Below are 13,039 nucleotides of genomic sequence, written 5' to 3'. Positions count from 1 at the left end.
TGGGAAAGAGTAGTGGAAGCTAGGTTAAGAAGGGAGGTGATGATTAGTGATCAGCAGTATGGTTTCATGTCGGGAAAGAGCACTACAGATGTGATGTTTGCTTTGAGAGTGTTGATGGAGAAGTACAGAGAATGTCAGAAGGAGTTGCATTGTGTCTTTGTGGATTTAGAGAAAGCATATGACAGGGTGCCTAGAGAGGAGTTGTGGTATTGTATGAGGAAGTCAGGAGTGCCAGAGAAGTATGCAAGAGTGGCACAGGATATGTACGAGGGTAGTGTGACAGCGGTGAGGTCTGCGGTGGGAGTGACGGATACGTTTGAAGTGTTGGTGGGGTTACATCAAGGTTCATCGCTGATCCCTTTCTTATTTGTAATGGACAGGTTGACAGACAAGATCAGACAGGAGTCCCCGTGGACTATGATGTTTGCAGATGACATTGTGATCTGTAGTGAGAGTAGGGAACAGGTGGAGGAGACCCTGGAAAAGTGGAGATATGCTCTAGAGAGAAGAGGAATGAAGGTCAGCAGGACTAAGACAGAATATGTGTGTGTGAATGAGAGGGAGGATAGAGGAATGGTGAGGATGCAGGGAGAAGAAGGTGGATGAGTTTAAATACTTAGGATCAACAGTTCAGAGTAATGGTGAGTGTGGAAGAGAGGTGAAGAAGCGAGTACAGGCAGGATGGAGTGGGTGGAGAAGAGTGTCAGGAGTGATTTGTGACAGAGTACCAGTAAGAGTGAAAGGGAAGGTCTACAAGAGGGTAGTGAGACCAGCTATGTTATATGGGCTGGAGACAGTGGCAGTGACAAAAAGGCAGGAGTCAGAGCTTGACATGGCAGAGTTAAAGATGTTAAGATTTGCACTGGGTGTGACCAGGATGGACAGGATTAGAAATAAGTATATTAGAGGGTCAGCCCAGGTTGGAAGGTTTGGAGACAAAGCCAGAGAGGCAAGATTACGTTGGTTTGGACATGTGCTGAGAAGGAATGCAGAGTGTATTGGGGAAAAGATGCTAAGGATGAAGTTGCCAGGTAACAGGAAAGGAGGAAGACCTAAGATAAGGTTCATGGATGTGGCGAGAGACGACATGCAGGTGGTTAGTGTGACACAGCAAGATGCAGAGGAGAGGAAGAAATGGAAACAGTTGATCTGCTGTGGCAACCCCTGACGGCAGCAGCCGAAAGAAGAAGATTAAGAGTTTTAAGAGCCAAACCACAGAACATAACTGCAGGAATACTAAGAAGCATTATAATTCATAAAAAAATAAAGCAGGATGTGGAAAAACTGCAGCACAAATGGAAACAGTTGAATGGACTATCCACAGGGTGAAACACACCAAACTAAGAAAAGCTACACTAGAAAACAGGGCAGGAAAGCCCTTTTACCATGATCAAACACACTAAATGACAAGAGATTAATTTAGCAACAAGAATTGGGCTTTTAAACACAGAGTTTTAGATCAATAAAGGTGCAATTACTCTCACTAAAGTTCACTAATCAGAAGGGAAATAGGATGACCTGTAACTACTTGTGAGGCCTACCCTTGAATTTAACAATTGCACAACCAGCATCACAAATAAAACACTGTAATGAAGGCAAGCTCAGTAGAAATTGTATTAACATTTCTAAACACAAACTCAATGCACTGGGAAAGAGCAAGAAAAAGAAAATACATAAAAATTACATTACTGATATCATGCAGTAATGAAAGAAAACAGGACACAGCGCTATGAGAAGGTGGTAAACAACCACAAAAGATAAAGGAGGGGGTTGAACAAAAATGGCAATATTTCGAAACAGATATAAATGGACAGCAATGAAATGTAACAAAACTTTGGAAACTATTTAGAGGAAATTCTAGAAAATCTTTTTTCTTCTATTGAAAACAAAAAGGAGAAATCTCCAAAGTAAGAGAAGATTAACAGGGACCGGAGAGAATGGGGGAGGTGGACTTACAAAGAAGACAGCCCAAAGGAATTACAGGAGATGAAGATACATAGTGCTAGAAGCCAAACAAGAAGAGACTGAGAATGCAAAGACTGTAAAAAAAAAAAAAAAAAGTTAAATTAACTTAACAGAAGGAAGGAATCTGGACAGACTAAAGCAACAACAGCTGCAAAAGAGAACACTGGAATGTCTCAAATAACTACAGGAGACCAATACTCTCAGAAAAAGGTGGAAATGGGAATTAGACAAAAAAGGACATAGGATGATATGGTGAAGACGTAGAGAGAAAAAGCAACAAATGGAAGAAGTTTTGAGTCAAGTAGTCCATTAATACCACATGGACATCAAGGAGGAGGGTTCAACTAAAAAGCAGTGTGATCAAGCTGGAAACAAGCAGATAGAAAAGTAAGGAACATGACAAAAATAAGGAGACAAGTGACAACTTATTAATAAAAACAAATCTAAGCATTATAAATTAACCCAAGTGACAAGGGCTGAGAAAAGTAGGAATGGAGAATATAAAAGATAAAAAAAAAGGTAATTCAAGGCAAGGGGAACACATTACGAAAAAAAAAGAGACACAATTTAACAATAAAGCACAGTTCATGCAAGACAATGTCAACAGAACAGAGAGGACAGAACATGAAATTTGACAGCATAAATGGGGAAGAGTTTGGAAAAATATATTTATCTATCGTCCTTTGTTTACCAGAAAGGACAACTGGGCACAAGTCCCATTTTCAGCTGAGGACAAGGAAGAAAAGTTCTATCCAAAATAAATTTTCACAATGAAAAAAAGTGAAAAAAATGTAATATAAAATCAAAATAAAACAGGACATCCAGCTAAATAGACTACACAGTAAAAAGAATAACTGTAAAAATAAACCAACACAGTCCGACCGTCACACAATTGGTTTATTACATGCACTGCAGAACTTTCTAGTTCAAGACTCTTTTTCAATGCAAAAAGTACCAACAGGAACTTGGATACTATTGCTTTATTTAAACATATTTATGTCATGGTGATGGTCATTCTTTAGAGCGTTACAAAAAGTAAGCCTGAATCATAGAGGGGGTGATATTGTGGGTTCCTATTAGATTGTTGAAACTCTGTTTACGAAATTGACACGTATTGTGCGAAATATTTAATAGACTGTGCAAAACCGCAAAATTCTAAACGTCAAAGTGTTTTGGTTGACCCGTCTGCAGTATAGCTCCGTAAGATAAGTGTGCGACAGTTACAGACCTTAGGGTTAGGGTGCAGGTTAAGGTAAGTGTATAGATAGGTAATGTGTAAGATTTAGTGTAGTGTTAGAAGTAGGGTTTTGTTAAATGTATTTATTTTGTTTGGGTATATCTCCCTAGGGGAAGTGTGCGGTAGTTACGGACCTTAGCGTTAGGAAGGGGTTAAAGGTAGTGCATAGATAGTTGTGTATGTGAGGTTTAGTGTAGGGTTAGAAGTTGAGTTTTGGTGCTTTACTTTAGGGTTAGGAGTAGGCTTCGGTTAGTGTATGTATGTGGTTTATTCATTTTGTTTGGGTAGGAAGTACGTAGCGGGTGGTAGGGTTGGCAGACTATGAACGTTCAATATTTTAAACTTTGCGGTTTAGTGCATTCGGTATTTTCGCAGTTCGAGTAATACGCGTCACTGTTTTGGTATTCAATGTAATGGATTTTCATTGTTTTAATATAGACCTGATACTGTTACTATCACTGAAGCAGTGGAATATAAATGGATAAGCTATTTTAGGGCAGATGCCCCCTGGTTTGAATAAAATTAATATTAAGATGATACTGAAGTTAAAATAATGTGTTATTTAATTATAATTGTGTGTGTGGAATTAAGATTTTTGACTATTTCGACACTTTGATTACATTTAAGTCATTCTTGGTTTACTTTTGACAATTAAAGGGTTAATCTTTTAGGCATAATTGTTCTTATCTGATTGGCTGGTTTAGGATTTTTAAATACTATATAAAATAACAGTGTTAATTATTGGTACTTTATGCATTGAAAGTCTTGAACTCTCGAAAGCTCTGCAGTGTATGTAATAAACCAAGTGTGTGACAGTCGGAGTGTTTTGGTTTATCTTTACGAAAAATACATACATAATTTAAAGCACGGCTTTGCAGGTGATATTGAGACAAATCATAAATGCATTTATCACATCTTTAAAAATATTATCGTACACAAGTCAAAGATGTTAAACGCACGACATCTGGAGATAAGAAGAATGACAATGCACATAAATTCAGTATGTATATTGAAATAAGTGAGGCTGGATGTCACTAGAGCAAGAACAGAACATAGAGAAGGTGGAAGGGTATAAGCAGAAATAAATCAAGAAAAACAGACAGATAGTGGACAGTTTGAGATAACAGCAGACAGGTAAGGAGTAGTAATAGCAGAAGAGGATTAAGATTAAGCACAAAAGGTACTGGATGATGAGTGAGCATGGAGGAGGACCCATCTAACCCAACGGCAAAAGGACACAGAAGAAAGGGGGAAGCAGACAAAGGATTACATGCATGATATTAGCATATAAAAACAATTCTAACACAACAGAAAGGGAAAAGATAGAATGGAAGCACATTACTGGACAGCTGATGTCAAAGGATGCAACTGGACTAAACACCATAGGATTTGACACGGTAGAGACAGATGAAGTAAGGGAAGGACGCATAGTCAAACATTTAGAAAAGTACTAGAACTGCAAAGAAATTGATAAAAAAGTGAAGACTGAGGAGTAAGAGTCAGGAAAAATCAAAATTAATGGATAAATTGATATGCAAATGACCAAAACAGAATTTTTACAGGATTCTTTAATACTAAAGGAAGGAAGATAGATGTCACAACAGGGCACATTATCTGTAACACTAAATGAAAAAGTATGCAGGAAATGTACAGTGTGTGTGGAACAGATTAATTGAAGAACAACTAAAAGAAGACAACCAAAACAGAAGGATAGGGCATGTGGAGAGAAAACATGGCTAATGTCTGTGTCAGTGGCACAAAGGGACAAAGCCCCGACTACTGCCCAGGCAACTAGCATCTGACTACCGATTCAAGTGATTGATGTCACAGGCAGGAAGGATGGGTGTGTCCACCCTTGGTGCAGGGAGGGGGTGTGGTGGTTCCCTCCTGTCTTGTGCCACTGGCCCAAATGCAAAGCCTCAGAAGGACAGAGGAAGCTTGCCATAATGTGAGAAGCAGCTGCAGGGAAGTGCAAGTGGCAACCAAAGCTGTTGACAGTAGCACATGTGGGGAAACACATGCACAGACACAGGGGGCCTAGGAAGACCTTCCAGTGAATCAACTGCTCACATCACCAACAAGGGTTGTAAGACCATAAAAAGAAAATGCTCTCATTCCCAGGATACTAGCAACAGCACAAAGAACTATTATGGCTGCCTGGACAATAGCCACTCAGAAAAACTGATGTCTGGCAAAGAGATTTAATGGCCAGCAGGGTAGAGGGACTAATACAACAAATACCAATAGCCATTCTCAAAGAAAGAATGCATAAAGTCAGCAGATCTGACTGTTCTTATTCAAAGGAAAAAGCAACACAAGGAGTTAGTGGGGGAGGTAGAAGGTGGTGCAAGAAAAACCTCAAACTAAGCATCTGTCAAAATGTCAATGACAGGACAGTGCGCAAAGAAAGGCATCAAGAGTATGGGAACAGACCAAGTGCAGAACAAAGGTGCAGAAAATTAAACTAGGGGAAGGAATAGCCCAAATACAGAAGTAAGGAAAAGAACAGGAATCCATAAGGGAAATGGGCATGCAAGCAGCATGGCAAAAAAAAAATCAGGAAAATAGGCTAAAATAATTTGAAGTAGACTTCTGAAGGATACAAAGAATGGATAGTTGTAGATGGAAAAACTGCAAGGTAAAAAGAAGAGAATGAAAGATGGTGAACAGACAGAAATGTGAGAAATAAAAATATAGAAAAATGTCAAAAAATGAGAAATTCTAGTGGAGGTAGGGAAAAAAACAGAAGGGTTTGTGCTAACTGGAAACTAAGACAAAAAGGAGTACAGGATAATTAGGAAACTAGAGAAAAAGAATGAAAGAACAATGGAAGAGAGAGAAGAAATCAAAGAAGACATTGCGTGCCATGACTAGGATCTATATAGCCCCATTGCAAAGAGGGAATGGAAATATGGGCAGAAGTGAGTAAAACTAAAAGCAGAAGAAAGAAACAACTGGTGAACAGGTAGTCAATGTCTTACGGAAGATCCAAGAGAGAAAGAAGGAAATAGGTTTTGATGGTTACTTGGCAGGCTATAAGGAAAATATAAAGTTATAAAGCACAATCTAAAATATTTTGATTCTGTGGAGTAGAGCACTGCATAGCTTAGAGTTGGCAGAAAAGTTTATGCGGTAAGAAAGGCAATATTTCAAGATTCCACAGCAATACCATTAATAAATATGGAACAAGCAATGAGGGTGCATATACCTAGAGGCACAACTCAAAAAGATAATCCTTCTCACCACGTCTACTAGAGGCAAGGACATTAAGAGAATACTAGGAAATATAAGAAGGAATGGAAAAAAAAAAAAAATCACAGCTTTATACATTGGCAGAAGAATACATATTTGTTAAGGCAAATTAAGAAATCCAAGGAATATGGATTAAGTACATAATTCTGGATTAGCAAGGGGGAAGTGTGAAGTGATCTAGGTACAGCTAACAGAAAACCTTTAACAATAAAATATACTTCTACTTACTGCCTCATGAAGCTGCAAGTGTTGTTGGATGCTTGCCACTTTGCAAGATATTTTTAATTTTGATGGACACTTGTAAAGAACATTTTATATTTGATTTCCATTAACACAAGTAACTACGGCAGATAAAGAACATACTTATTATTTGACTGACATTTCCACAGAAAAGCTTCATAACAGATTCTTGCTTGAATTAGTGCAGCGTTTTTTGTGTGTGCATGCATCAAAACCAAGGCTTGGTACTGTATCTGGATACAAAAAAAATACAGGTCCCCAATTAAGAGAGAGTTATATTTGCCATATCCAGGTTTCAAACGACCAAATATACAGCAAGTTGCAAATAAAAAACAATCAAAAGAGAAAAGAAAATATGGGGAAAAAATTCAGGGGACATGATGAAAAGCCAGCCTAGAAAGATGGCAGAAACAAGATAATGCAACTCAAGGAAGAAGTATATAATGCCAAGTCAGAAATGACATAGGGGGGGGGGTTCAACCAGCCACCTATCTTTACTGGTACAAGTAGAAAGGACCTCCTGGAAGAAAGAGGACTGGAAAAGAACAACATAAAGGACAGTAAAGTTATTAATGTAGAGAAAAATCAAAGGAAATATGAATAAGGAAATAAGTGGGGGAATAATTAGAACAGTGGCTTAGTTCAGTGTCCCATGGGATACGAGAAGGAACTTGGTGAAATGATGCAGGCCTACACAAGGTTAGACCTTCATAAGCTGGGCAAAGAGAGAGAAGTGTGAAATAAACAGCAGACAAGCTGTAGAGGGGCTAAAACAGGAGCAAGAACAGAGATAGTAAAATGGTGCAAAGAACACAATCTAAGCAAAGGACAGAAAACATTCCATCAACTGAAACTAAGTGGGTTGATAAAGAGACCGTTTTCAGTATATGAAGGAGGCAAGAAAAGTAACTCTGACACTCCCACATTACTTATCTCATTGCAGTTCTTTCCAATGGCACATGAATGCAAAGGCTAGGAAAAGCCATCATGCTAGAAAGCTTGAACAGGTTTAGTGGGAGAAATAGGAAAACTGGTATATTACTAAATAAGAAAGCTGAAAGGAAAGTTCTGTGACTTTGAGAGGAAAAAGCCTCAGAAGTCTGATCTCTTTCCACCTCTCAAACTGTTCTACAAACTTTACAGCAGAAGAGTAAGAATAACCAAAAAGATGGTTCAATTGGTTTTCAGTCCCAGAATTAGTTGATGGTAACTGGAAAAAAAGGCAACAGTATGCATGGTTAGGACATGCATTGAACAAGGCAACAACAGGCTAGTTAAAATTACACTACCATTAAAACACTGACATGTAACTTAAGAAAGTTAATAAAGCTAACTAAGGCAAAGATGTTATGGAGGAAAAAGCCTGTCCCCGATATGAAAAAGTGTAGCAGCTGAAGCAAACCAAGAAAAATCAAGATAACCCGACTTCCTGGCAGACCTCATTAAGGCTTTCAGCTCTATACCACAAATGAAGGCAAACTATCAAAGAAACATGGATACACATAGGTGGGAATCAAAGCCCTGTAGATAAGAAGACAAGTTTACAACAGTATGACGACAGTAATGGTGTGAAGTTATGCTAGCAAAAAGAGAAAAATAAATGAAATAAATCAAAATTTGGTACCATGGAAATACCATTTAGCACTTCTGAACCAGATATATTACAACATTTTATTAATAGATTTAACTCTGCAGATTAAACCATTACAGCAGTGGTGACGGACTGACAGTGTTGGAAGGATCAATAGGAAGACTTCAAATAGGCTTGGGGAAAAAAACAGCAGATGGCTAAATGATGTACACTAGAAGATAAACATTCATTAAAAAGAACAGATGATATACAGTGCAGTGGGACAGGACCATGTAAGGCAGCAAAAGATACACACTAAGAACACCTCATTCAGTAAAAACGCCAAAGGTCAATGATATGGAACAGGAGAACACATGGCTAGATAGCTAAAAATAAGAATGCTAAGGTAGACTACTATTTACAGAGAAATACTGCAGCCACAAATACAGTGCCATGTGCAATTCTAAGACAAACAGAAGTACTAAAAAATGATGGCGTTAACTGAAGGGAATGCAAGCTTGATTAACAGGAAAGTTTAATGATCTCTAGTATGTATGCACCGTTAAAAAAATAATAATAATAAATCTTATAGCCATTCATGCATTGCCAGATCCCTCACCAATACCTCAACTTTTTTCTCCAAGAGGGCCATACTAGTCAATCCCAGAGGAAATGTGTGACTTCCCAATCAATCATATGGTTATGTTTAAAGGACATTAGGGAGTTGTACTGTTTAACATGCAAGGGAAGTTTATTCCAGAGGTCTAGGAAATGCCAGATTATAAACCTGCCCATCAACCCTGTTTTACTTGTACCTTGGTGAAGGCTTAGGTCCCTGGTTCTATATTGGACTGGCAGACATACATTAGGTCCAGGACAACCAGGTTTCCAATGGCACAGTAAGTGAGGCAGAGGTCTCCTCAAGTGTCTATAAAATACTGACTAAAGGGATTGAGTAGCCAAGACAAGCTGGACGTTCCACTACTTTGTCTGTGATGTTTCCTGTTAGATACATCTAAGTATTTGCTATGTTTATTGAGAAGCAATCCAAAAGCAACAGTGTACTCTACAGCTGGCCTGATCAAAGTAGAGTACAAAGAACTGACTACCTCTTCAGACTTTGATTATTTCTTTTTATTTAGCACAGCTAATTCCCAAAGACTCCCTGACAACCATTGCCAAAAGAGAGAATAGATCAACGCAAGTACTACATCCTGAACTACATTTTGTTTTGTACAGGTTTGTTGTCTAAACAATAACAATATAATGAGGGAAGGAGTTGTCTACCAAAAGTGATGATACTACACTTAGTAGTTAGTCTGAACCCATTTTAGTACACCAGAGTTAGAGTTCTGGACATTTGGGTAACAGGAAGTAACTTAACAACCCCCAATTTGCAGGCATATACAGCTTTTTTGTCAGAGTTCCTGGCTCTCTACTAGGAGATCTCAGATGTAAATGCTGAAAAAGAGGGGTACTAGTACCATTCCTTATACCTTCTGATCAGGTACCTGCAACTTGCACTGTGTGGATTCTGTGTGTCAGCCAGTCTGCTCTCCATCTAACCAAATGAGATGAATTTTAAAGCATTCAGCTTCTGTATGATGCCAGCACAGGCAATGGTATCAACAGCCTTGGCCAGATCAAGAGCCACAGTGTGTCCTGTATGACAGTCTACAGCCTCCATAACAATTTCAAAGAAGTTCACCAGATTCAATAGACAGGATCTATACTTCAAAAAGCCAAACTGTTGGTGGCCAACTCTAAAAGGATTTTTGACAACGTAGTTTATGAGGTTAGTTATAATAATATATACCACAGCTCTGCTGAAAAGCTGCAATGAACCTGGGCTGGTTGTTAGGCCACCCTTATGAAGGGGCACAACCACTACAATACACCACTCAGAAACAAAACCTGTAGGTAAACCTATGTTAAACACTTTGGAAAGCATATGTCTACAAAAGGCATGTTTAATACTATTAATTAAGCAATCAGGTACATTGTCAGGTCTCGTGAAGGAAGAAGTTTTGGTTTGCACCTTCAGTAAATGATCTTTTGAGATAATTAAGGGCAGAACTTACTGATTCATATATTTCAAGGCTATGAATACAAGTCACTACATTTGTTTGCAAGGATAGCATCTAGGTCTACTGGTTCAGAACAGGAGCAGTCATTATGAAGACATTCAGAGCAATGTCGAGTATTGTTTCTTACACTATTATCTAAAAAACACTGTCATTTGAAAAATGTATAACATACAAAAATGTATAACCTACATCTATCAGAAATTATCAAAGATAAGCATCCTTGATAACTTCTGATAGATGTAGGATATACATTTCTCATATGACATGCTATTTTTATATGCGAAACACATTGTAACTGTGGAATGCTATACCTGGGAGACTGAATCAAATGACAGAATAAAAACAATCATAGGACAAGTGGAAAAGGAAGACAACTACAAGGAGGGAAAGAATAGCTGCACAACATGTAACTGCAAAGCTCAGGTGGACAAGGCAGACACAGTAAGCTCAGGTGGACAAGGCAGACACAGTCTCCTTTCTCTGTTCCCCAGCTTATATCTGAAGAGTGTATACACTCTGTAAAACTATTGCATTTACATAGCTACAAAGTACTACTATAGTGCATACAAAATAAGGGTTGAATAAGAAAAACACTTTGGAATGCTTAAATAAGCTCATATTCTTGATTCAAAGTATTAAACTGTGCAATCAAGCCCATATCTGTAGTTTAACATCAATAAACACACTTTGAATAAGGAAAACAATTTGTGATCAACAGGAAGTATCTGGTGGCAAGTTTTCAGTTTTGAAAACTAAAAAAAAAAAAAAAAAAAAAAGAACACTTCCAGAGAATTTAATTGTTTTTGCTAGCGTATCAGATTCTGACAAAAGTCAAGAACTTTGTAGTCTGGCCAGTTTGCTGACAAACTCCCCCAACACAGAAAGAAATATGCAGCACACAGGTGGGTTAATTAACTCAACATTCAAGCACTTGGAAATATATGCCCACTTAACTAACAGACTGCACCTGCCCTGTTGCTTTTACCTTAAAACTTGCCACACTATCACTATGCATCATTTTCTTTGGTCCAAGAGCACACCATTAGCCTTTTTTCTACAAAACAAAAGTTCTTCAGTTATTTAACTGCCTTCTCACACATTCTCCAATTTATACTTGGAGGTAAGGGTTTGATGACAATCTGTGACTGCAGCTTCATACAAAAAGTTGCACACAAAGTTTCCTCTGAATGCTTCTCAGCTACCAAGCATGAGCATGAAAGTGAAAAGTTCACTCAGCTAAACTAGTATGTGCTGAACTCAACCAAACAGCCTGACAACAAAACATGCGCCTGTGCCCAAACACACGAGTATGTTACCTCAAGTATAAGACAGAAATGTGCAACATATTTGCAAATGCATTACAATTTTATTCCTCCTCAAAATGACCCATTTTAGCTACATTTAAAGTACCACTCCTCCAAACACCACACAATGGACCCAATGCCATTCAACTGGGATGAATTTAACTTATCTGTATCCAACATCAGACAGTGGTTCATAATAACTGGCAACTTGATCCTAAATAAAAAGTGCTGACTTTTTTCCCCCTATAGAGTGCACTACTCTTCCTCCTCAAGGTTTTTAAATTAAATGGCTCAGGTAACCAGGTGTCTACTACTGCATGAAGCACAGTCAAGTGCACAAAACCAGAAACGGATTACTACAGTATCACCATGAGTTATGGATGGGCAGTATGTTCTAATATCATTAAAGAAAATACATTCTCCGAGGCTACACAGAAAGACTTGTCATAACCTAACGGCAGCTTCTTTACATTCCCAAACATAGCTACTGCAGTTTATCCCATCTACAATCACATATAACATCTGAAATAGAAACAAAAATATATATAGAAAAAAAAAAAATCAACTGTTAAATAATTTCAACAGCCAAAGATTAAAATCATGTTCCTCAGCAAAATAAAACGTCATTGTTCTAACATAAAAGTTGTTTGGGAAACATAATCCTGCTTCACTCTTGTAACAAACACTTCCTCATGTCAAAACAGCGAGATCCTCATTCCATGCTCACACAGTCATTCCCTGCTTCTGTTGACATTCTCACACACCCAAACAAAATGACAGCAAGTGAAATCCCAGAGGGAAGAACACTGCAGCATATTATGCCCACCATATGTTTCGGACATGCTGCTACTTCTTTAACGCCGGCTGGCCAGATCGTCTTCTAAGAATGGGACTTAGACTGGCTGCTGAGGCGGAGCAGGATGCAAATACTCTCTTTCCCGTTTTCTACAAATACCTCTCCTTCATACTAATAACTGATTTGAGATTTCAATATGGCGGCGCCCAGCTCCCTTTCCACTTCCTCCAACCAGTATGCAAAGCGGCTGTACAGTGACGTCTTCCGTAGACTGTCAAATTGCTAGTTCTGCAATTTTTTACTTTGTTGGGGTAATAAGTAACCTTATATTTGTAACCGCAGTCTTATTCTATTGATTTATTTTTATTAAAGTCATGTTCTGTGATAGCATTATAATATTTAATGTATTGGTTATTTTTCGGAATCAGCCTTCCAAAACATACATCTCAAATATACCTTATTATTTCGAGGAAATATTTTGAGTCTTAAGACTGTATTTCATCTCAGTTGCAAATCGAAAGGTCTAGCAAATCATTTTTATAATTTGTTTTAGCTGATATTCCTAGTAAATAATACTAAATCATTATA

The 13,039-nt window shown here is 38.1% G+C and overlaps 1 protein-coding gene across 1 annotated transcript in view; it reads right to left on the bottom strand.

The window, feature by feature from the left end:
* The window catches only part of RAB4B (RAB4B, member RAS oncogene family), a 523,428-nt gene extending 510,741 nt beyond the window's left edge, over positions 1-12,687 (bottom strand). The window contains exon 1 of the mRNA XM_044072539.1: positions 12,482-12,687. Coding sequence (XP_043928474.1) covers positions 12,482-12,497 — 16 coding nt within the window. The 5' untranslated portion in view covers positions 12,498-12,687. The remainder of the gene's footprint in view (positions 1-12,481) is intronic.
* Between the last annotated feature and the right edge of the window lie 352 nt (positions 12,688-13,039).

The sequence above is a fragment of the Protopterus annectens genome, chromosome 1.part0 (assembly GCF_019279795.1).
Source record: "Protopterus annectens isolate FY-2018-M chromosome 1.part0, PAN1.0, whole genome shotgun sequence".
Classification (NCBI taxonomy): domain Eukaryota; kingdom Metazoa; phylum Chordata; order Ceratodontiformes; family Protopteridae; genus Protopterus; species Protopterus annectens.
This window is presented reverse-complemented; position numbering and strand designations above follow the sequence as displayed.